Source organism: Nanorana parkeri, unplaced genomic scaffold, assembly GCF_000935625.1.
Source record: "Nanorana parkeri isolate BGI_ZX_2015 unplaced genomic scaffold, ASM93562v1 scaffold1029, whole genome shotgun sequence".
NCBI classification, from domain to species: domain Eukaryota; kingdom Metazoa; phylum Chordata; class Amphibia; order Anura; family Dicroglossidae; genus Nanorana; species Nanorana parkeri.
The window spans coordinates 247336-273511 of NW_017307297.1; the positions used below are offsets into that span (position 1 = coordinate 247336).

The 26176-nt window shown below is 45.2% G+C and overlaps 1 protein-coding gene across 1 annotated transcript in view; it reads left to right on the forward strand.

Annotated features, from left to right (window-relative positions):
* The first annotated feature begins 5737 nt into the window (after positions 1-5737).
* DYNC2H1 (dynein cytoplasmic 2 heavy chain 1) overlaps positions 5738-26176 on the forward strand; it is a 315198-nt gene continuing 294759 nt past the window's right edge. The window contains exons 1-9 of the mRNA XM_018567326.1: positions 5738-5973; positions 14559-14729; positions 15744-15882; positions 16944-17062; positions 17879-18023; positions 20822-21054; positions 21871-22005; positions 22088-22201; positions 25871-25982. Of these exons, the coding sequence (XP_018422828.1) occupies positions 5791-5973; positions 14559-14729; positions 15744-15882; positions 16944-17062; positions 17879-18023; positions 20822-21054; positions 21871-22005; positions 22088-22201; positions 25871-25982 (1351 nt within the window). The 5' untranslated portion in view covers positions 5738-5790. The remainder of the gene's footprint in view (positions 5974-14558; positions 14730-15743; positions 15883-16943; positions 17063-17878; positions 18024-20821; positions 21055-21870; positions 22006-22087; positions 22202-25870; positions 25983-26176) is intronic.

Here is a 26176-nt window from a genome sequence, read left to right on the forward strand (position 1 = left end):
GCTTCCTGACCCAATCAGCTGCAGCCAGTACATTCCCAGCAGCTACATGTAACGAAGGGGTGCAAGGGAACGCCCCGGCCGCAGCTGATTGAGCCAGGAGTGGGTGTGTCAATCACAGTCTTCCACCATCTCGGTTCGCACAAAGCCAAAGCACATCCCTAATCCCAGGCCTGGGCCTGTACAGATCTACCATTTTGGGGCTGCAGGAAGTAAACAATGTGACACCCATAGAATTGAATGGAGTGTCATTTTGTGACATGTCAGTAAAGCTAAAAAGAAAAGTAAACATGAGTCTGATACATTGTAACAACACCGCACCGCTTTACACAATGTACACCATGGCACAGGGTTTTAGCATGTGGGCTGTGTGATTAAGCCTTAAATGTGTCTCCCACTATACTTACTTCAGCACTCTGGAGCCGGAGAAGCCCCCTTTAAATTAATAAGGGGGAGAGTGCATCTCATGACCTGTCAAAGTCATGTGACCAGCCTCTCCAATCACAGAGTGCTGTGTGCAGTGTCATGCAGAGAGCGCTCTATAGAACACTGCGGCACCACACGGGCGCAGTATAGCATAAAGCCGATGAGCCTGTTGGAGAGCAGACAGCGACATCTTCTCTCCTTTTTAAATCAGCCCCCTGGTTTGCTAAAATACTCTTCCTGGAAGTGTGTCTCCAGCACTGTCTCTGTTGTGCCTGCACATGACAAATGCCGGTGCCTGCGGCAGAGTTGTGACTTTTCTGGAAACAAGTTCATGAATTTCTCATATTGAGGCCGACATTGAGGCCAGAGTATCCATACTGGCACTTCATCCTCAGTGCATGTTCAGCCCTTGGGCCTCACGGCATCATTGGTTGTTATGGTGCTGAATGGCTGCCAGTGTCCTAGCGACCACGAACACTGTGGAAACAGCATCCTAGCAACCAAGGACACTGTGCCAACAGCATCCTAGCAACCAAGGACACTGTGCCAACAGCATCCTAGCAACCAAGGACACTGTGCTAACAGCATCTTAGCAACCAAGCACACTAAGCCAACAGCATCCTAGTAACCAAGAATACTGTTGAACCAGTGTCCTAGCAACCAATGACACTGTGCCAATTGCCTCCTAACAACCAAAAACAGTGTGCCAACAGCATCCTAGCAACCAAGAACACTGTGCTAACAGGATCTTAGCAACCAAGAACACTGTGCCAATAGCATCCCTGCAACCAAGAACACTGTGGCAACTGTGTTCTAGCAACCAAGGAGACTGTGGAAACAGCATCCTAGCGACCAAGGATGCTGTGGCAACAGCATTCTAGCAACCAAAAACGCTGTGGCAACAGCATCCTAACAACCAAGAACACTGTGGCACAGCATCCTAGCAACCAAGGGCATTGGGCAGCCAAGCATTATTGGCTGTGCAGGACGCTGGCACCCTTGCAGCATTGGTTGCTAGAACATTGGCAGCCTTGTCATACAGTGTCATTGGTTGCTAGGATACCAGTTTCCCCAGTGTCCTATCAACCAGCCATTATTATTATACAGGATTTATATAGCGCCAACAGTCTGCGCAGCGCTTTACAATATAAGGAAGACATTACAATCACAATACAATTTAAGACAAGATGGTAAGGAGGGCCATGTAGGTGAGGTGGGGTGGCGCACTTTTATTGATACAAATTACACCAAGACGACAAAAGTCTTCTTTACAGCCAGTTTCCTTATTTCTAAAATGGTGGTATTTGTGAAATTGTCGCGGCCATTGTCACATAATGTAAAAGTGTCGCTAATAAGAAGCACCTGGATAGCTCTACCTGGCGCAAGACTTTCCAAAACAGCCATAATGCCATAAATTTGTCACAACTGCTACATTGAATCACCTCCATTGTATCATAAATAATTGCCTTCTTTGAAGATAAAATTGTCTTTTTACTTTTTGTTCATCCTTTGTTGTATCTCAGTGTTGTTGAACGCTTGCAGCCTCTTTGCAGCCACTTCCTGTCTACATGCGCCCAGCAATGACTGCAGGACATTTTTCAGGGTGAGTTTCCAGCCATGGCAGCTCATTCTAGAATCCAGGGAGTCCTGTTTGTACTCCTTAATTTCACATATTCTGCAGAAGACGTGTATCTAAGACCTCTGTTTTTAACCTTAGCGGTTAGACAGGTTTTTTTGCATGCTGGCTGGTGAGTGTGCTGGGAAACATTTTGCTGTTGTACTGTATAAAGCCCTTCCATGTGCACCTTGCCTTAAAGCTGGTTATGAGTTGATGAGTGTGTTTGCCATTTGTTTTGCTTGTGTGTTTTTAGGGCCCATTCACACCAGTTGCAGTGCGTTCCGGTCCGATTCTGGCCAAAACACACTACCTCGCATTGCGGCCGGCTCTACAATGCACAGTATAACTTTTCTTGTCCTGTACTCTGGGTGTAATTCTCAGTATCTGTCCTTATTCTCTATGTATGGACTCTGCACATTATCACTTCTCTTGTCCTGTACGCTGGGTGTAATTCTCAGTATCTGTCCTTATTCTCTATATATGGACTCTGCACAGTATCACTTCTCTTGTCCTGTACTCTGGGTGTAATTCTCAGTATCTGTCCTCATTCTCTATGTATGGACTCTGCAAAGTATCACTTCTCTTGTCCTGTACGCTGGGTGTAATTCTCAGTATCTGTCCTTATTCTCTATATATGGACTCTGCACAGTATCACTTCTCTTGTCCTGTACTCTGGGTGTAATTCTCAGTATCTGCCCATATTCTCTATGTATGGACTCTGCGCGGTATCACTTCTCTTGTCCTGTATGTTATGTGTAATTCTCAGTATCTGCCCTTATTCTCTATGTATGGACTCTGCACAGTATCACTTATCTTGTCCTGTATGTTATGTGTAATTCTCAGTATCTGCCCTTATTCTCTATGTATGGACTCTGCACAGTATCACTTATCTTGTCCTGTATGCCGTGTGTAATTCTCAGTATCTGCCATTATTCTCTATGTATGGACTCTGCACAGTATCACTTCTCTTGTCCTGTATGCTATGCGTAATTCTCGGTATCTGTCCTTATTCTCTATGTATGGACTCTGCACAGTATCACTTCTCTTGTCCTGTATGCTATGCGTAATTCTCGGTATCTGTCCTTATTCTCTATGTATGGACTCTGCACAGTATCACTTCTCTTGTCCTGAATGTTATGTGTAATTCTCAGTGTCTGTCCTCATTCTCTATGTATGGACTCTGCACAGTATCACTTCTCTTGTCCTGTATGCTATGTGTAATTCTCAGTATCTGTCCTCATTCTCTATGTATGGACTCTGCACGGTATCACTTCTCTTGTCCTGTATGCTATGTGTAATTCTAAGTATCTGTCCTTATTCTCTATGTATGGACTCTGCACGGTATCACTTCTCTTGTCCTGTATGCTATGTGTAATTCTAAGTATCTGTCCTTATTCTCTATGTATGGACTCTGCACGGTATCACTTCTCTTGTCCTGCACACATGATGGTCTATTTATACAAAAAATTCAAACGCCATGTACATTAATCCTGTGTGAATGAACCAGCTGTTGTGTGAATGGGGCACAATCGAATATTTTAAGAGTATTTTCTCTTCTGGTTGAATGTTCTTCTAATATTAAGGTCAGCCGTGAATGGGGGAAATACCTTAATATTGCCCCTAGATGGCGCTAAGGATCACAGGAAATAAATGCATCTCACTAACAAGAGATACAATGAAACAATGACGGAACACTAGAGGAAGTTAGAAGATATCTGTAACCATGGATACTAGGGGCCACATACAGCACACACTGGGCCAGATAAACTATGGTCTGTGATCCAAAGTACCTGCTTTTTTTGGATGTGCCAAATAATAATGAAAGTAGTATTAAACTTTTAAACTTTTTTTAAATAATGAATCCAGATCAAACAAATATGCATTGCCCAGCAAACTATTTCTTTACATTTCTTCTCAAGCATTTATAATCATCATGTTTCTGAACAGCTCCAACTCTCTCAGCTCAGCTTCCCTAAACTTCCTGTCCAGTACAAGATGACAAGGAACAGAGCAGTCTCTAGCAGCCGTCCATCTATTAGGCCCCGTTCCCACTGCGCGATATGCAAATCGCGCGTTTGTTGCGCGATTTGCATATTGCGCGACATCGCGATATTTGCCGCGCGATGTCGCGTTCAAGCTTGCATTGAGCAAGCTTGAATCGCGGCTAAATCCGCTCAAAAAAGGGTCCTGCTGTAGCGACACACGACCCGCTACAGCAGGACCCTTTGCCCCATTGGATTGCATTGGAGCGCGATATCGCGCGGTAATTTGCCGCGATATCGCGGGAATTACCGTGCGATAAATCGCTCAATGTGAACGGGGTCTTAGCTGGGAGAAGGTTGGAGGGAGGAAGGGGATGAGGAGAAGGGAGGGGAGGAGTTGGTTGCCTTGTTGTGTCTGCGTGTTTGTGGACAATAATATGAAATCACCTGCACTCCATACAGCGTACAGACCTTATTGAAAGGTTGGTACTTCAAGTGACAACACGGATGGCGCTGTGTCAGATACAGTCCATAATAGATGTCACTCGATGATGTGTGCAAGAAGTAAAGCACTTTTTATTAAATCGTCACATGCATCAAACAGCCAATGTTTCGGGGCCACGCAGGGTCCCTTCTTCTGGGCGACACAGTGACTATGTCGCCCAGAAGAAGGGACCTTGCGTGGCCAGCGAAACGTTAGCTGTTTGACACATGTGACGATTTAATAAAAAGTGCTTTACTTCTTGCACACATCATCCAGTGCTGGTGACTTCTATTATGGAGTGTGTGTTTGTGGAGACACACAAAGGTTACTAGCAGCACACACAAGTGTGGTTCCAAAAGGACCCTGCAGGGGAAAGGAGCCCCCCTAAAACAGGACATCAGATCCAGTGCTCAGATATGACATGTGACAATTGGAAGCCCCAATAACTGCCAATGTTAGTCTATCTGGCCCATTGTGTGTGAATTGCTGTGTCCAGCAGTGGCACGGTCAGATTTGTGCTCTGTAGAGATCAATGGCTGGCGTTGCTGTGGTAACCGCTCATATGATAGCAGCGCACCCAGGGACGGTGTTTCTGTGTTTCTGGCTGCAGACCGCATCCAGTTTGTATGCGGCCATTCCACAGAGTTCAGGTACATGTGGCAGTCCATCCGCCTGTCTGAATGAGCCCTAAGAGCTCTTCTAATACAGGGAACTTTATTCTGGATTATTCTTTCATCTGACAGGAAATGATGAATGTTCTGATGGGCCCATGGGGGCGGACATTACTGATATCTCTGAAAATGCCGGCATCCTGGCTTCAATAAGTATGATTTTCCTGATACAGCTCAGTGGGTATCAGAATTGCCAGGCAACATTTTTAAGCAGAGGTCATCCCTCAAACTTCTAGGATGACAGGTTCTCCCTGTAAACCAGCCAAACTTCAGCCCTCCAGCTGTGGAGAAACTACAAATCCCATGAGGCATTGCAAGACTCTGACAGCCGCAGGCATAACTCCCAGAGGCAGATGCTGCATGGGATTTGTAGTTACAGCACAGCTGGAGGACCGAGGTTTGCCTACCCTTGCTGTAGGCTACGGATTCCACCATGCACGCAGCACTTTCCCCTCCTGCATACTAGAGTGCAGCGGCGCGCGTGCCCGGTGTTCTGTGTGCGCGCACGTAGTGACGCTGCGCTCCTCCGGTTATGGCCGCGTTGCTATGGTAGCGGCCCTTCAACAAGCTGCTGCCTGGTAGTGAGGTGACGGCGGAGGAGTACCTGGGAAGATGCCGGCCGGTCAGGGGGACCCGAGGAAACGTTTCCTTCTCACCACGGTGCACAATTACTTCGGGCTGCCTGCGGGGGAGGGGATGGCGGACTGTCCGGAGCTGGAGCGGTTCCTAGATGATGCCAGTGAGTTCCTACTGTCAGCCCGGAGTAGCGGGGGCCGGATCGTCTTCTCCAACAAGGTACCGGCATGGGGCGGAGGAGCCAGGGTGTACTGGGGGGGGAGAGCTGGCAGTAAACTAGGTGAGGGCGACACAGTGCTAGGTGAGGGCGACACAGTGTCAGGTCACAAGGTACCCAATTCTGTGCTGGGTGACACCCAGGACCGGGGGGCCGTCCTCGCTGTCACTCAAAACCTGGGGCTGTCCTCGCTTTTGATTTTTTTCCCCATGGTCCCTGTGTGTGTTGTAAAGTAGTCACCGCACCAAGCTCACTCTTGTGATGGACTACAATCTTGTGTTTAGTTTACTCACCTCAGTTCTAGCCGACGTGTCACAATGAGACTGTCACAGGTCGGCTACATAGATGGGGAAGTGAGCGAACACATACCGTCGCTCGCTCACTTCTTGATCCTGTCCCTCCAGGGAGACGTGACTGTCACTCACGGCTCCCTGCAGGGATTCCCCCCTCCCCTAACCCATCCTCCAGGGCTGACTGGTGGAACGGATGGTTGAGGGGGACAGGCACAGCTGGCTCTCCCTCTAGATAGGCAGAGCCAGCTGTCACTCACGCAGCTGGGTGGATCCTGACAGTAATGGATAGCCAGCAGCGATGTGGGCGGCCGGCCCTGAACAGCAGCCGTCCTGATAGTACAGTGAGCCCCGTTTGGATGTTCCCGGCCGCTGTCCCCCACGGTAGTGTTTTTTTTTTTTTTACAGCCTGCTTGAGTTTCCTTCAGCTGAGAGGACCGTGACCGCTGAGGGAAGTGTTTTCCATTATAGAACATGGAACAGAACATGGCTGAATTTGGAACTGACTATATTCTATTCCATCTTCTATAATGTCATTGTATTACTAGGAAACTACAAGTCAGCAGTTCAGCTGGGACTTGTAGTTCCCTGTATGATAGAAGGCTGTTTTAATTACTGTCCTCATGAAAGTACTAGTAATACAATGTCATTATAGAAACATAGAATAGAATGTAGTTGAACTTGAAAATTACTGAACTATAATGGCATTGTATTACTAGTATTTTCATGAGGAAAGTAATTAAAATAGCCTTCTAGTCATACAGGGGACTACAAGTCCCAGCATGCACTCACTGTCCCTGTACACCTCTCGCATATCACTTAGTGAACTACTGCAGGGGGCTTGCATGCTGGAACTTGTAGTTCCCTAGGTGATTTTATATGTGGGGGTGTACAAGGACACTGAGGGCACGATGGGACTTGTAGTTCCCTGGTTGATGTGGAGGGGTGTATAGGGACAATGAAGGCATGTTGGTTGTAGTTGTACTATAAGTCCCAGCATGCCTTCATTGTTATGCCCCCAGGGGCCTGGAAAGGAAGAAGAGGGCCCAGCCCAGTAACCGCCGAGGCCCCCGACATTGCCTCCTGGGACTACAGCTCCCAGCAGGCCAGTGCTCCGCAGTGCGCCGGTGGGGGGGACCTTCATGGCTCCTAAGGTTTAACTCCTAAGTTTAGTGTCACTTTAAGTTGTCTATGAGGGTTAGCAGAGCTTTCTTTGACTATACTGGACCTGTTTAATAAGGTCCTTTCTTAGCTGGGAACATGGTGTAGCTACAGAACTGAAAAACACAAACTGTAGTGGTCAACCTAACCCTTTCTTTATAAACAAAGTCATGTGATTGCATGTGGGCAACTTGAAAATCTTGTTTATAAACTATAAACGTTGTTTATTAATGAAGCCATGTAATTGCAGTGTTAGTAATGATGATGTCGCTGACACGGTGATCACATGACTTTGTTTATAAAGAAAAGGTTACCATAAAGGCCGTGACACACTGCACGCGAAGCCGTGCAGAGCGAAGCAAAGCTATCTGGCACGGAGCTTTGCGTGCAGTGTGTGAGCTGAGTGCAGTCAGATGATTGACTGCACCTTCAGCCAATCGGCTCGTGCTTAACAACCGGCCAGACGTCGCATCCCGTCGCGCCGGTTTATACGCGGGAGCCGATTGGCTGAAGTTGAAATTGTTCATCTCGGCACGCTCAGCTCTGCGAGCTCTCGCCAGCTGAGGTGCCCAGAAGAAAATTACATGACACACTGCTCGCAAAGGCAGCGCGCCCCCGCTCTGCGCTGCTTCGCCTGCAGTGTGTCACGGCCTTAAGGCCTCATTCACACAGCTAAGTGTCGGCCCGTACAGATGCGTGCGGCGTGCACAGCCGTATCGGTCCGTTCCCGGGAAGAAGAACAGGTGATGTGTGTGATTGTGCGCAGCAGCCTGTTCTTCTCTATGGGAGACCGCGGCCCTACGTCACCGTACGCTCACCCAAACTGCACATTCGTGCGGTTGCGGGTGTCCGTACTCGTACGCAGACAGATGTATCCTGTCTGCGTCCGAGCACAGACACCCGCACGAATGTGCAGTTTGGGTGAGAGTATGGCTGTGTAGTCCCATAGAGTTAGCCGTGTGAATGAGGCCTAAGGGTTATTTTTATTGGTGGCTATGATTATTAATAAAGCAGTCGATCACAATGTTTTTGCTAACACTGTGATTTTATTGGCTTTGTTAGATTTTTCAAGCAAGTTAGTAGCCTGAGAGGCAGATTTGAAAACAATTTAGCAACAGCAAAACTGGTCACTTCATTGTTAAATCAATTTCGACAAAATCACTCATCCCTATTAGCAAACATACACAAAAGGCGGCATAAATAGGCTGCTAAATAAGACACAACCAGATTTGCCCAATGTGCTCAGTTTCTTGCTTAAAGTGACATTAAAGTCAAAGATATTTTTCCCTCCACAATGTTAATGTCAGCAGTTACCTTAAATGATGTTTGTTAATCCGATCATCTTCTTCTTTCCTGTCGTTTTTCATCTGTCCCTCCAGCGGTGCGGCGGGTCTCCGATCCAGCGCTGACTCCTCTGCCCTTGCTGGCACTTCCTGCCCCACGGTGTCTGCATGCGGGTGCACGCCGTCCATAGACTTACCTTGTGTCTCTGCTCGTCTCCCGGCCAAAAATGTGAACTGCGCATGCGCCCGCCCTAAGATGCTTTGCGGCCGCCTGAGAATGTTCACATTTTCGGACGGGAGCACGCTGGGAAGACCGCTTTTTAAACTTTTATTTTTACACATTTGCATATATCTACTGCTTGCTAGCTATAGATATATGCAAAAGCACCGGAGGGTTTAATAACCCTTTAAAGTGTATACTACACCAAAAATTGTTACCAGCTATATGTGTCTGTGTTTTAATGTTGTTAATGGTAACTCTAGTCTGTTCTTTATTGACTTCTTTATTTATTCAGAAATTCCTGGTGGTTTTGTCAGCTCCCTTTGGATCGTTTTACAAATTGACTACGCCAGGCATGGAAGCGGATCCGTGATGGTGAGGTCATCCCTTAGATGGCTTCTAGCACTTAGACCCCGTTCACATTGAGCGATTTATCGCGCGGTAATTCCCGCGATATCGCGGCAAATTACCGCGCGATATCGCGCTCCAATGCAATCCAATGGGGCAAAGGGTCCTGCTGTCGCGGGTCGCGTGTCGCTACAGCAGGACCCTTTTTGGAGCGGATTTAGCCGCGATTCAAGCTTGCTCAATGCAAGCTTGAACGCGACATCGCGCGGCAAATCTCGCGATGTCGCGCAATATGCAAATCGCGCGACAAACGCGCGATTTGCATATCGCGCAGTGGGAACGGGGCCTTACAGGATTCCGTGCCGAAGCACCTTGTGCCTTTATCTCCATAGCCATGCCCCCTGCCCACCCCTGTCTGTGTGAATGACAGCGGCTCCCAGAAGGAGGCTCACTGTCAAAATTGTATAGTATAGCGATGGGAGCATACTTCCCCACTGTGTGAAGTGTATTCACGGCCTGTCTGCCCTGCTGCCAGCTTACTATGCAGACGTGGTGCTGTCACAGGGAGGAAGCTGTAGCCTCATCAGCATAGTAGTGCTGAGTGTCCCCATCAAAGGAGGACAAGTGGGAACTGGTGGGTATCCCAGTCAGTGCACAGATCCATTCAAAAGGAGGACAACAGGGTAAGTGAACCGTAGGCACAGAGAGGCCTGCTGGGTGTATTAAAGTAGAATTAAACTTTTTTTTTTTTTGCATATATCTACTGCCAGCAAGCAGTAGATATATGCAAAAACATTAAAAATAGTTACCAAGCAGGTTATTACTTACCTGTGTCTCCGCCGCTCACTCCCCTCTGAAGATGCTCGAGCGGCATTGCAGGATGATGAGGTGGGCGCATGCACAGTAGAGATCTTCGGCCGGGAGAAAAGTAGAGACACAGTGTAAGTCAATGCAGGCAGCCCGACAGTGTGCACAGGTACCAGGGGACACAGAAGAGACAGCAGTCAGTGCTGGATCAGAGACCGGCACCAGCGCTGGAGGGATTGCTGAATATAAGTGGAAAGAAGAAGATGATCGGATCAAGAGGCATCATTTTAAGGTAAGTCCTTAAAGAAGTGTGTGTGTGGGGGGAGGGGGGGGGGGCTGTGACCTTAATGTCACTTTAAGCTAAGCACAGATAACAGGTGGAGAATGGAGGGCTGGGAGCACTGCATTACAGAGGCCGGCTGTTACATACTGGGGAGGTGACATGTACAACTTGTCCCACCCCCATACTACTTAGATTAGCCCTGCGCAGTTGGGAAGAGGGAAGTGAAGGGAGGTTTTTGTAGTCATGTGACAATGGAATGGAACAATCAAAAACGTTACACGGCATTTATTTTTAACAAAAGTTAATGTTCTTATAGTTAGTAAATGTATTTGTGGTTTTGGAATGAGTGATAACAGCTGAACTATTTTAGTCTAGAGAAAACAAGGAAAGGAAGAAAGAGAAATTAAAAAAATCACGTTCGAAGAAGAAAGTGTACTGCTGCATAGGTGACTGAACACAACCAACTTTAGGAGTTGAGTTTGTTATGATACAATTAAATAAATTAAATGAAATAAAGTTTTAACAATAAAGGAGACTGTTGTTAAAGTAGTCATTCATTTATTTTAAATAATGAATCCAGATCAAACAAATATACATCGCCCAGCAAAGTATTTCATAACATTTTTGCCCGAGCCTTTGCAGTCGTCATGTTTCCAAACAGCTCCAACTCTCTCAGCTCAGCTTCCCTGAACTTCCTGTCCAGTACAAGATTACAAGGGACAGAGCAGTCTCCAGCAGATGTTCATCAACTAGCTGGGAGAATGGAGGAGTGGGAGCAGGGGGGGGAGGGCAGGGAAAATACTTGTGACTGTGTGTTTATGGAGACACATACAGTTTACCAGCACACACAAGAGTGGCTCCATAGGACCCTGCAAGGGAAATAAGCCACCCTCCAACAGGATTTCAGAACCAATGCTCAAGGGACTAGACTGATTCTGCAGGAAACTAAAACTTGTAACCATCAAGGAGCAGTGTCCATTGTAAGTGATGTATTCAGCTTAAATAGCTTGAACACATTTTGGCTTAAATATCACTAAAGCTCTGCATAATTTGGGATGTACTTAAATGGCTATGAGGAAAGGAAGGAGCATTTTCTTTGACATCGTCAAACACCCTTGAAGTAGAACTCAAAGTCCTAGATGCATTACCTGATCGGAAAAAAAGGTAAGTTACATTTCATTTTAAGTTGACCTGAACAAAAAAAATTGCAATTGCACTGCACTGGAACATACAGCATTACGGTACCGTGTGTTCCAGTGCAGGCGATCACACCGGGTGGGAGGCATGTTTGGGGTGCCATTGAAATGAATGAAATTTACAATTTTTTTAAAAATAATTGTTTTGTAAGCACATGGCGCTTGAATAGCTTCAGCCCGGGATTTACAGCTGCCCAGGCAAGATTCTGTAGATGGCAGGTAGTGGGCGGGTGCAATAGCCAGCCTGCTATTGGCCATTTCAAACTGTAATAGCCAATAGCAGGCTGGTTATTGCACCCACCCACTGCTTGCTGTACCCTCCTCCCAGCATGGAGGAGTGAGCTAGGGGATCCAACCAACTAATCGATGAGAATATAGTTGATAACTATTCTCATTATCATTTATTATTCACTAATCAGTTAGTTGCAGCCCTATAGCACTGCACTTCCAGTGTCTAAAGCTTCATAGCTGCTATCTAAGGTACTGCTGCCCTTGACTAGCCGCCATTTAGTATCACAAGATTTAGTGGTGTCACTACAAAATTTCTCCTAACTCTCTGAGATAGGAGGGACACCCTTTAGCACATATTGCCTGTTGTGTATGGACCATAAAGAATGAACAAGCCAGAAATGATTGGCTAAACCCACACATGCTTTTTCATCATTATGTTTCCTCTATACTGACTTCTTTTTTTTAATAATGATGTGGTTTGTGTGAAAGGTTTAATGTAGTGTAATACTTCTGGTAGTTACATATTTCATTTTTACAGAGGTCTATCTGTCCAAAAAAAAGGATAACTGAGGGGGACAGAGGGATTTGGTTTCAAAAGAGGGACAGTCCCTCCAAATCAAGGGCCAATTGCAGAGTTTTCTAATGTGCTGCTCACTGTTCTCCTTGCTGAAGAGAAAGCTGTACCTGAGGACCTGCAGTGCAGTGATCTGTGTTTCTAATTCTATTCATTCTGTGGATCTGTGAAATCTGAAAGTCTTCTTTTTGCTTTGTTTTCTTAAATAACTCCTAACCACCTTACAGTATCTTCATTTGTATTTTTTTTGGGTACTCTCCAATACCGAATACCCAGTATGGGAGCCTTCTGTCCTGATTATAAGGAAGGTGGGTGATGGATCATGACCTTTTGCTCAGCTTCGTGATTGCCTGTGAAGACGGTGTTCTAGCGAAAACACCGCTTTCACTTGCCGAGGCTGCCTAGCTTCCTGACCAATCGAGAAGACGGGCGGCGAGTCATGAGGTGCCGCCCGGCTTCATGATTCGTCAGGAAGCCAAGCTGCCTAGCAACAAGTGAAGCTGGCTTCCTAGCCAATCAGGAAGCCGGGCGGCACGTCATGACCTGCCTCTCAGCTTCCTGATTGGCTAGGAATCAGGCTTCACTTGTTGCTGTGCAGCCTGGATTCCTGACCAATCAGGAAGCCAGGATGTGAGTCATGACGTGCCGCCCCGCTTCCTGATTGGTCAGAAAGCCAGACTACCTATTAACAAGGGAAGCTTGGTTCCTAGCTAATCAGGAAGCTGGGTGGTGGGTCATAACCCACCTCCCGGCTTCCTGATTGGCATGGAAGCTGGCTCCATGCTCCCTTGACACTGCCGGTTAGATCTCCCTCCGGTATCAGTGGTAAGTATCGGAGTATTTGGGGGAGTACTAGTATCGGTGCATCCCTATTGATTTGTAATGTAACTGTAATGTCTTGCTTATTTTGTAAAATACTGCTCTATAGAAATCCTGTATAATAATAATAATGTTCTTAGAGATATTGAGCAAAGAAGCCTAGATCATAGAGTAGTTTCTGCTCATTTTTTCTGTAAACCATAAAAACATATTCTCATACAACACTTTTAACACGCCAAAGCTATTAATAAGGGAGTCAAAATAATGCTAAAGTTATACTTACCTGAGCCATGATCCCGGCTTGCTCTTAGACCCGTCCCTTCAGCCTCGCTCCCCCTCTGCTCCGGTGGTCTAAGGTTCTGTGAGTCATCATGTCCTATACAGTGTATAGAACACGAGGAAGCCTAGGAACATACCATCGCTGGAGCAAAGTAGGGGACAGGGTGGAGGGAGCGGTGTAGGAGCCAGCCGTGATCGCGGTCCGGGTGAGTATAACTTTATTTTAGTTCCCTAGACAAAATGAGCATTTAACCCTTGCAGTGCCGAGGTAGCTCCACTGCAAGGATTAAGTTTTGATTTGCCCGGAGTTCTGCTTTAAAGTGGAAGTAAAAGTAAAACATGGTGATCGGTAGGGTTTTTACAACAGGAGTGTATGTATCTACTGTCATAATTGCTGCCTGTCAACATTTGTGTGCACTGCACCTTACATGCGCAGCTCAGTGTGCAAACTTGGCAAGGTCTTGTGTTGAAAAAAAGGAGCTGCCATGCACATGTGTGGGAAAGCAAAAATCATGTTATTTCTGCCAGAAGTCCAGTGTCTTTGTAACCTCCTACGTACGGAACTGAAATCTCAGATAATGTCATCTGCATTCCCAGTTGTCTTTTGTGAACTACAGAACACCTTCCACATATGGCAGGGGTGGGCAACGCCATCCCTCCAGCTGTGCTATAACTACAAAGTCATGGGAGTCATGCCTGTGGATGTCAGCCTTGCAATGTCTTATGAGACTTGTAGTTCCGTATGGTATGTATAAAGAGAGGGGATGGTGTTGGTAGTCCAAATCAGGAGAACAGCCTAGGGTGACAATGCTGCTCCTCCATGGATACAGTGGAATGAGTGAGAGTTGTCACCCTAGCACAGGAAGGCAGGATCACTGGAAATAAAACGATTTCAGCCAGCACATGTAAGGATTATGTATGACATTATTGGGTTTGGCTATGGTTTGGTATCTAGACACTCTGGTTGCTGGAGATGAGTGTACGAAGTAGGGAAGACTCTACCTAATAGGAAAGGATTTCTTGCATGCGAATAACTTCTACCGTACATGTATCGTATGTAAGATGACGTGTTTATATGATTACTCTGTCATATTAGGTGGACTCCAGTGACACAAAAGAGAAAGTTCTGGTATATTTCAAGATACGACCAGATGTCATCACCGAGGACAATCTTCATGACAATGTATTGGTTTCCTCTATGTTGGATTCCCCAATCAATACTCTATACCAGGCTGTCAAGCAGATCTTTGCTCCATTGTTGTTAAAGGTGAGTTGCTTTTGATAAATAACATTGTGACATAAACTCACTTGTTAAACATTTTAATTAAAGTCGACCCCCCGCGAAGTCGCGGTTCAGAGTTCGCACCCTCGGTCGTTCGCGGATTTTTGATGCAGCATTCACGCATCATAACAAGTTTACCGCGTGTAGCTATCTCGAGTGTTTCGCTGAGTGTTCTCGTGGTTTCCGTTTTGTTCTTCTTAAAGCCCTAAGATGCCGCCCAAACGCCCTGCACCTTCTAATGCTTCTTGCAATGAATCTAAGCTCCAGAAGAAGTTTAAGACACTCCATCCAAAATTCATGGTTTTTCACAATTCGCGGGTGCTCTAGGAACGTAACCCCCCATGAATTTCGGGGGGGCGACTGTATACTTACAATGTGTGCAAAGTAACACAGAGAAATTCTCGGTCCCCCTACAGCAGAAATGTATGTGGTGATCCTGCCAGGAATGCACTCGGCTCCTAACGTCCAATACTGCCACTTCTTCACTGAAATCAAACTAATTAAAACATGTATAGTGTCACTAGTCTAATGTATATGTATGCCAGAATCCTGCTGCTCTCCTTACCAGGTATCCCTGTCAGCGTGGGTGCCTGAAGTGACTGCGGATGGCGCCGCCAATACTGAAATTTGTTAAAGATGTCACTAGCACACCATATTGAAGTGAAGAACACATCTGTTTGACGCTTCACGTCAAAACAAATAGCAACGTTTCGGGGCCACACAGGATCCCCTTTATCAGGCTTGAAATTACGTAATTTCAAGCCTGATGAAGGGGACCCTGTGTGGCCCCGAAATGTTGCTATTTGCTTTGACGTGAAGCATCAATAAACAGACGTGTTCTTCACTTCAATACGGTGTGCTGGTGACATCTTTAACCTCTTGCCGTCCGCCCATAATGCATTCTGTAAGAAGACATTTGATTTTCTTTTATCCTTACTTCTGGTGTTTTAATATTCTGTGTTGGTCTTTTCTTCTTATCAATGATTTTTTTTTTCTAAGGATGAGAAATGGAGCAAGGAGTTTGATCCTAAGCTTCAGGCATTGCTGAGTGAACTGGAGGCTGGTCTAGGCAGTGTGCTGAGGAGATCTGTGTCTAGCAGGGCGGGTTCTAAGTCTGGTGGAGAAGACAACTTACAAGGTTTGTGCATTGCATGTATTCATTTCAACTTTGAGAAACCCTGTGAAGATAGAAACACATAAGATGGTGGGTGTTGGCCTTCTTCTGAAAATGCTAGTTGCCTGGATGCCTCTGAATAACTGATGATGCAGTGTCCGAGACATCTAGTGCTGAGAAGGAATTACTGCAGAGGGTAGCACTGGAGAGGAGGTGAGTATTGCAGCCAAAGCTGCGTTTTTGTTTTCCAAAACCTCTTGGGTCATCATTTTACAAAATAAAACATTTAGCCTGGAGTTGGGCTTTAAAGTGGACCTGTGCTTTGTTCATGTAGGGCAGGGGTGGGGAACCTATGGCCCTCCAGCTGTGGTGAAACTACAAATCCCACAAGGCATTGCAAGATTCTCACAGCCACAGGCATGACTGCTCGGGACAGATGCATCATGAGACTTGTAGTTTTCCCACAGCTGGAGGTGATGGAGGTTCCCCACCCCTGTTGGGCAAAGCAACAAATTCTCCTAACTGTTGTCCACGCATACTTGCCTTCTCTTAGCTTCCCTGCTACTAAGTTTGCCCTTGGTAGCAAAGAGAAATATACCTTTGCAAGCTTCAGAGTTGGAGCATACACATAGCTCCCTGGGCCCTTGTGACAGTGCTGGCATCTGATTGGCTGCTCATTGCATTGTGGGAGGAAGGGAAGTGAGTCACATGCTTCCCGTAGCAGAAAGTTCCAGTTCATCTATGCTTCTGGGGGCCAAATGACGTGTTGGGGCATCCACTGATAGGGCAGCAGTTTAGTGAACCTGTTGCTTTTCCCAGCATGGACAAAAAAAAGAAATACGTTGACATAAGTATCCAAAGTGGTGGAAGGAAATGTTTCTGAGTTGCGTTTTGCACATTAATGACCCAAATTTTTCCTTTATGATTGTATTGCAGGTTAGGAAGTAGAAGCAAATGTTCTTGAGCACTGTGGTCAACACCATTCATTTACCTTTCTTGCAGATGTCATAAACGGGCTCCATTAGGATACACTGTGTGTTAACACTGAATGGAAACTGTTCTTTCTTTTCCTGTGTGTCTTGCAGGTATCATAACCCCAAGTGATGAGTTTCAGTTCTGGGGAGAAATTGCAGAAAGCAAAAGTAAACCTAACCTCAGGGAAAGAGCAGCTCATTTCATCAATCTCTTCCAAACAATTGAAAAGGTATTCCCTGTTTTTATCTCTCTCTGGTGTTATGTCACAAGCAGAACCCTCTAATCCTTTTGTATTGTATGGTATTGTACTTGTACTGTCTTCCCATATGTAGTAAAAATCATGAATAATAATAAAAAAATAGTAATAATAATTAAAAAAATAATAATCTTAACAAAAGCAATAGGTGTGCTGCAAATTCGTAGCTTGGCTAAATAATAACAATAAAATTTCTTATATTGGGGTAGGATTTAATGCTGAACTCCGGACCGATATAAAATACACAAATGAATGCAAAATAAATTAATAAAATAATGATATACAGTATCATTAGATGTATTTTTTAAATGCAAGCAATAAAAGTACTCAAATTTAAACTAGTATTGGCTTCTTGTAATCCCCAGTGAAGTAGAGCTCACATTAGTAAAGAGAGAAGCGGCACAAGGAGCCAGTCTACCCCACCCCCCCCACTACAAGGGTTAACTACTCGTTTTTGTCTAGGGACCAAAATGAAAAAGTTATACTCACCTGATGCTCCGAGCCAGATTGTTCTTAGACCTCTCCTTCCAGCGTCTCTCCCCCTCTGCTGCAGTGGTCTAAGGTCCCTGAGTCATCATGTTCTCTACACAGTGTATATGATGTGAGGACACAGAGGGGCAAACCATCAGTATTTAATGATAAAAAAGGGCAATTGTTTACACTCTGCATGGAGAAGAAAATCTAGTTAGGGTTTAGATCTTCTTAAGCAACCCAAATATTTCAGTGTGATCATTCTGACAGATCTTGTGCAGGTGATAATGTAACAATGTAATGTCTCTTGTGTTCCAGTACTACAATAATCTGGATAATCTGCCCTTGGCTGAGGTGGTGGAACTGGTAGAAACTACAAAGGAAACGGTGGATGATGTGTGGAGACAAACTGAGCACGAGGCATTTCCTGAGCACCGGATGAAGCACTTGCTGGAGATCATTGGTGAGCACAAGGGCGGCATAAAGCAGGGGTAGTCAAACTCCGGCCCTCCAGCTGTGGTGGGACTACAAATCCCATGAGGCATTGCAAGATTCTCACAGCCACAGACATGACTCCCGGAGAGAGATGCATCATGGGATTTGTATTTTCACCACAGCTGGAGGGCCGGAGTTTGGCTACCCTTGGTTTAACCACTTGCTGACCAGGCTGTTTATACCCCCTTCCTGACAAGGCCATTTTTCAGTATTCAGCGCTGCGGTACTTTGACTGACATTTATTCTGTCATGCAACGCTGTACTGAAATACATTTTATACAATTTTTTGGGGACAGATAGAGCTTTCTTTTGGCGGTATTTAATCACCACTGGGCTTTTTTTTTTTTTTTTTAACTGTATAATAAAAAAAAAGTACCAACAATTTTGAAAAAAAACCTGTTCTGCCTACTTTATGTTATAAAACATTCATTATTACCCAATTGTTTGGTAAAATATAAAAGTTGGGGTCACGTCGGGTAAATAGACACCAAACATGTCAAGCTTTAAAATTGCGCGCACCCGCGAAATCGCAAAAAACTACCATACTCAAAATTGGCCATAGCCAACGCTTTGAAAGCTTTTACCGCTCATCGGTTTAGTGTTATCAGTGATTGATGACCCTAGAATTATTGCTCTCATTCCGACGTTTGCGGCGATATGTAACATGTGCGGCGCAATGGATGTAATGGTCGTTTTCGCACGTAAGCGGGCTTGACGCATGTTTGCGTGTGCATGTGGGGGCGGGGGACTTTAATTTTTTTTTATTGCTTTGATATGTGATTTTTTTTATTTTTTTATTTTTTTTTGTAACAAATTTATTTAAACCTTTTTTTTTCCACTGAACTTTATTGCTATCACATAGGGAGCAAAGAAGCTCCCTATGTGATAGCCAATTTGCAGTGACAAGTCCTCTTTATGGAGACATCAGGGGTCTTCAAGACCCCTAATGTCACCTAGGGACCCCCAGAGAAGCTGATGAAGCAGAGATTTGCTTCACCAGCATCTCTCCGGTTTCTGTACCGGAGAGTGACACTGAATGCAGGCAGTGATGTAATACACATCACTGCCTGCATTCCGAAGGGGAGAGGAGATCAAAGAGAACTTGTGTACTGAGCTCCGTTTGATCTCCGGCCGCAGAGCTGCTGTGCTGGTCCCGGGCTCACACCGGGAACAGCGGAGCCCTGGATCGCCAGCAGCGGCAGCGACGGAGGGGGGCCGCACACCCGCACGCAACTACAAGCGATCGGGCGTCTCTACAGACGCCCGAACGCTTGTATGTAAACAGCCATCGCTGGCTGTTTACATTCAAAGCTGGTTTCCCGCTCGTGTGGGCTGCCTAGCGGCCGGCAGGAGCGGAACGGGATAGGACGTCTAAAGACACCCACCCGCCCTCCAGAAGCTGCTGTCCGGCCATTAAATTACAACGGCCGGACAGCAGGTAGTTAAAGTGACACTAAACTCAGGTGTTGAATCTTAAAATTGCATTAAAGTACCTTAACTATTAACAAAAATATATCTTATTTGTGTATCATTCAGCTGTAGATCATCAAATTATCTCTGAATTGGCGCTGACACTGTCCTTCCTTCTGGAGGGGGGCTACTTTTGTTCCCCATGGTGCCTGTGTGTGTTGTAAAGTAGTCACCACTCCAAGCTCCTTCCCGTGATGGACTACAATCTCATGTAGTTTTACTAATTTGTATTTAGATTGTAGTCCATCACAGGAGTGAGTTTGGAGCAGTGACTACTTTACAACACACACCATGGGGAACAAAAGTAGCCACCCTCCAGAAGGAAGGACAGTGTCAGCACCAATTCAGAGATGATTTGAAGATCTACATCCGAGTGATACACAAATAATTTACATTTTTGTTAATAATTAAGGTACTTGAATGTATTTTAAGTAACTCCTGAGTTTATTGCCACTTTATATACACAATGGACTGCAATTGTTGCAGTTGTGTGACACACAGAATCAAGCAAGTGGGAGGCAACACATCATTTCTTTAAAGGAGAACTATGGGGTCAGTGTTTTTCCCCATAGTTCTCCTTAGGGTAACGGGAGGACACAAACTAGCGCCCTCCCGTTACCCTAAGCTCAGTATACCGCGAGCTACAGCTCGGGTATACTGAGACGCCGGAGCGGATCCCGACGTAGATGACGGGATCTGCCCAGCTGCGTGAGTGACAGCTGGCTCTGCCTATCTAGAGGCAGAGCCAGCTGTACCTGCCCCCTCCCCCGTCCGTTCCGCCAGTCAGCGCTGGCAGATCGGAGCGGGGAGAGGGGAATCCAGCCCTCCCCCTGTCACGGCAGAGAGCCGTGACAGGATCGAGAGGTGAGCGAACCTGGTATGTGTTCGCTCACCTCTCGATCTACTGAGCCGACCTGTGACAGTCTCATTGTCACAGGTTGGCTAGAACTATGAGGTGAGTGGAAATCACTCATGTCATAGCTCTCCTTTAAAACTACCACTTAGAATAGATCTGTTAATGATTGCTACTTATCGACAGATTCATTTAAGTTATAAAGCATTACCATTTGGCTGCTTACCTGAATGCTGTCTGTGTCAAGATGATTTGCTTCTTTTGGGCAAGGGTATAAAAAACCACATGGGTGTAACAATAACTTATTAACTTTTGGCTCGATAATCTAGTTTGTTGATGTAAAACTTGTTTGTAACTATTGGTAAAAAAGTTTTTTATTTCCATATTTATCAGCTTCAACAGTCATATCTTGCTGTTCTTAGTGGTGATCATTCTTTTTTCAGGAAATGCTTTGGGCAGAAGTGTTCAGAAGAACCTTGGAGCACTGAACCTGTGGACAGACCCATTCCCTGAAGTGAAGGAGAAACTGCGGGCAGGGATCAATGTCTGTGAACAGTGGACAGCAGCTTGTGAACACCTCACTGGTCAGCTGTGGCAGCGCTACACTCCACACCCCTGGAAGAATGAAAAATATTTCCCAGAATTCCTTTACAAGCTAGGCAAACGCCTGGAAGAGGTATTGTGTGCTTGGGACAGGCCATGTGTTCAAAGAGCAACTTAAAGGAGAAGTTCAGGGAGAGTAACATATACACTCCCTGCTGTTTAGATCCAGTTTTGCACACTGCAGCTGTGACATGGCAGCTCTATACTGAGAGCTGAAAGATCATGTAAATTTGCTCAGTGGGTGCTGCTGTCGGGCACCCTTTCGGCCAGCATTCCTCTAACAGCTGAGGGAAGAAGAAAATCTTCGAACGAAGAGGCAGTGGGAGATTCCTGGATCGGTGCTCTGATGGAGGAATCTGTTCTATTTTTTTAGTTCAGCCCGCTGGTTGAACAACAACAAAAAAGAACAGTGTATGACCAACTTTAGGCAGCCAGGTGGATCCCCACAATAATGTGAGGATGATACAGGGCTCTATTTTCTTAGCTGATAGCGAGCATTAGCCTTCTATCTGCTGATTTTGGGTCACAGGAACAGTTTATTAAATTTACTACTGCGACCCAAAAGAGAAGTAAGGACAATAAAATGATTTGGCTTCACTTCTCTTTTATGGCTGCAGAAAAAAGAAATTCATTCTTGGAAAAAAAATAACTAAAGCTATTTTGAAAACGTTTCCTTTGCAGGAATGGACCGCTGTATTGATCATGCTATTATTTGAGATGATCTTTATAGCAAATCTTTTCCCTAAACTCATTCCTACTGATGATGAGATTTTAGAGAATGGATTTACATATACTGTAATAATTTAGGTGCAGCTTCTATTACTGTAAAAATCCCGTAATGTGTTTTTTTTGTACTGAAAAACAAAGGATAACTATTGCTCCTTTATAGGTGTTCACTATAAGAATCATGCATGAAAAGTTGGCTTATTTCCTGCCCTCCGGTGAAGATCGTACTCAGCGATATGGGAAAGTGTTTGAACCTTTCTCTGGATTGAACCCTGTGCACTACAACCCATATACAGAGGTAGTACAAAGCTGATGTTTATAATCTTCTTTCTGTGAGATGTCGAGCATGAGTCTAATGATGGTGTTTAACTTTCCTCCAGCCTCTCTGGAGAGCTGCAGTTTCACAGTATGAAAGAATAATTGAACCGGCAGAGGAGAAAATAGCCAGCAAACTAAAATCCTACTTTTCTGAGATTCATGACAGTCCACAACAGGTGGGTATTTGTGGCTTAAAATATGATTTATAAATGGCAATCGGTAAAGAAAAACATTTGTCTGTTACATTTTCACTCAAAATACATTAGTGTGGTTTGGTGAGGTGGTGTTGGATACGACTCCTTATCAGGTCTTCGCTGCTGTCTGGATCCCCATTGTGTTCTGGACAGACTGGAAGCTCTGCTTTTCACCATACCTACCTGTGTCACGGACCTTTACTTTATAGATTCCTATGTGGAATCCTCTTGGGTGCACTTGCTGTGCTAACAGGTAGCACTCCATAATCAGCTGCTAGAGCCTGTTTACTTCTGCACCCTTCAAACGCCTCCACTATTTTTTCCCCAAACAGCTTTCCAAGACCTGAAGAAGGAGGTAAAGTACAAACCCCCAATATGCATTGGGTTTTTTACCCTGGAATCTTATGAACTTGAAAATCATTGGTGTGGTGCACTTGTCTCTTCTAAACTTTCGTTTTTCAAGTTTGAGAACTGCCTATCCAGAGGCATTGCATTCTATAGTATATAACCCATTCACATTGTGGATCTAATGCCTCCCATTCATACCTTCTCAAGCTTTAAAAACCTGTTGGGATATCATACCCTGCAAAACCTCATTAAACATAAAGAAAGCCACTCAGTGGAATGTCCTATAAATGCAATAGCCTCCTTTAAACTGCAGAGCTCTGATGCTGCCCTTGTATGTTAAGTGTTCCGTGTACTTCAGAGCCAGACACCATGCCCTTTCCAGATTGATTCCTAAATTTTAATAATATTTTTAATAGTATAGGATTACAATTTTGTGTACCATTTTTTTTTTTTCTCTTAAAATATCTTCCTCTTGGAACTCTCCCAGCACAGTTACTGAGGGAAAGTAAGATGGTGTGGAAGCCGCTATTCCTCTTTTAGTTTTTTGATAGAGGAAGGGTCGTCTTATTGTGTATCGGGGAAAAGAGATATAATTTTCTAGGCATTTTTTATTTTTTCAGGAAGTGGTTTATTGTTATATGTTCTTAATATTTCAGAGCACGTCCTGACCCTACCTAAAGCTTTCATGGTTAAGGACAGTATGAACAGCGGCCCTTCCCAGACCATTAAGTCCAAGTTTGGTTTTTAGTTTCTGGACTCTGTTCCAATACAAGCCTTGGGCTCTCAAACCTTTTCGAACTGTGGGAATGCCCCTCAGTGCTAACTAGGTTTGTTAGCCTTTGCGACCACCTGAAGCTTTAACTTCTCAGATGAGGGTGTAGAGGATGTGGTATCCAAGGTTTTATAGCTTGTATTGCAGTGTCTACCTTCACGGTTCAGACTTTCTGAGCTACCAACCTCTCTATAAAGGATAGCAGACCTACGAGGAGTCTGGACATCCCCCGTCCCTTCCCCGTTGGAAGCTGTTGCCATTGTGCCAAAGGAGGGAAAGGTTTTACGGTTTTGCTCAAACCTATTCACAGTTCGAAAACAAGGTCAGCCACATTGTTTCCTTCTGGAAGACTTTTATGGTCTCTGTGGACATCATGGATCCTTGCTTGCATGTCCCCATCTTTTGTATGGGCATGGAACACTACCAGTTTGTTGCCTTTTTCTTTGGTCTGTTCTTTGCACTTCGTGTATTCACCAGGGTGCTAGCCGCTGTGGTAGGCATGATGTGCTTGCAGGGCATTACCATAGTGGGATACCTGGACAACCTCCTACTAGATGAACAGTTGATGGAGATGTTATCAGTGACTAGCCAACAAGTCAGACTCTACAGGAGTTCATTTATGTCCAGAACCCCCAGAAGTCGGTGTTAGATCCTACTCACCTCATGATTATATCTGGGATTTTTAGACCCCTCAAGCCAAAAATTTTTGTTTCCCACAAGAAAATTTAAACTCTTTTCTTCCATACTTGAACTCGTTAGTCAAGAAGCCCTCCAACTCTCTGCTTTTGCATGAGGGTTCTGGGCTTGACAGTAGCCTCTTGCGAGGTAGTTATGCATGCCCAATTCCACTCCAGTTTGTTACAAGTCAGCATTCAGTCCGTATGGAACTAGAAGCCACAGTCTCTGTACCTGAGACACTCTGGTTGTCTCTGGTTTAAGTGGTTCAGAGCATCCAGCCCTGGAGTTGGGTAAATCTCTTCCTTCATTGGGCTATAAGAGTCTTCCAATGGGTACAAAGCTAATAACCACGAAAACAAACAAAAGATCAGGAGCGCAACTACCAAAATTCCTTGTGTGTGAGTAGGTGAGTGTGATCCGGCGAAGGGACCAGTGGACATGTAGATGAGGACAGCGTCAGGCGCACTATTAGATCTTTACAGTGTGGGGTATAGGTATCTATGGCAATGTCACAGTAGTAAAAAAGGGGAACTTACAATTAGGAGCTCCCCTGTTGTCTGTACGATCGTCTCCTTGGATCGATCCTGGTGTCTCCGATGGTGTGGGAGGCTGGTCTGGAATGGATGTGCTTCTGTTTGACCGGCCACAAACTCGACTGGCCGGGCCGAGCCGTGTCCGTCAGGAGCAGACAGCAAGGGGGGAGGAGCTACGTGCGGCTAAGTGACCCCGTGCGCCGCGTGTCAGTGCTGGCAGTCGGGCTATGGTCATAGGGGTAGAGAAGTATCGGGTGTCTCCAGTGGCTACGCGTTTCGAGGGATTGCCTCTTTATCAAGCCTCAAGATACTTCTGGAATTTTGGTAGTTGCGCTCCTGATCTTTTGTTTGTTTTCGTGGTTTCTAATAGACAGGGTCCTCTCCCTGTAACAAGGAGATCTGCACACCTTTACATAACAGCCACCTGTTTGAAGCCTGTCTGCCCTACAGGAGTGCGCTTTATCTTTTGTGTTTTTTACAAAGCTAATAAGATGGTGCAAGGAGCCAGAGTATACTCATCCCTTCCATGCTAGACCTCTCAGCTGCAAAGTCACCTTACCAGGATTCAGTCAGACAGTCCCACAGCAGTGACAGACATCAACTGTCAGGGAAGCAGAAGTCTTGCTTCTTTAGGAGTAACTGACCAGATTTTTACTACGATGGAACTTCACATTCCAGCCGTGTCCACTGTGCACATTAGAGAGTGGTCTCTCCACCACAAGGTCAAGACCTCTGTCACAGGTGGCACTTGCAACAAGGCTCAACAACTATTGAGCAGGTTTTTTTTTCCAGGTCCAGGGATCCTCTAGCCTCCACAGTACATGCTCTGTTGACTCCGTGGGATAGGTTCATCGTGGTCCAATTTTGCTTCTCTGAGACTCCATGGATGTTCCAGTGATTCTCAATGCACCATAATGGCCCAGACACGTGTAGTACATCATCTGAGAGCTCTCCCAGACCTGGATCTTTAGTGCCAAGAACTGGTTTTCCAGGCAATATGTTTGACTTTTCAGCAACCCGGGTCCTAAATGATAGGGGCTTACCTGATTTCATTATTCCAATGCTCCTCAAAAGATAAGAGTCTACCACAAATCTTCATGGGAGCTTACAATGTAAGGTCCCTAACATGCTTGCACACGTGTATGCAAATCCATGCAATTCATAATCATGTCCTGGCCGGGAGTCGAACTGAAGCCCCCAGTGCTCAGATATTTAGCTAAAGATGAAATTCACGAAGAGTTCCTTTGCAGATCACATGTTAAACTGTCTTATTTATTGTGAGAAATGTTAAATTTACTCTGCATTTCTTTTTATTTTAAGCTTCTGCAAGCTTTTCAGAAACATAAAGAAATGGTGAAGAGACCAAATGTCAGGAAACAGCTGATTACAGAAAGGGAAACTCTGCTGGCCAGACTCTTGGATTATATAAAAGGTAATCATATTCTTTGTCCGTTCAGTCATACAGACATGCTGATTTTTTTAGTGCTTGATACAAGGCTAACTAAAGCAAGTACATTTTATTGGTGGTGCACTTATGATCTATTATAGCGATAAAGAATTTTTTAATATTGTCAAGGGAGCCTATGATTGATGAAGGTAATTTTGTTAACCTTCATCCAGACAGAT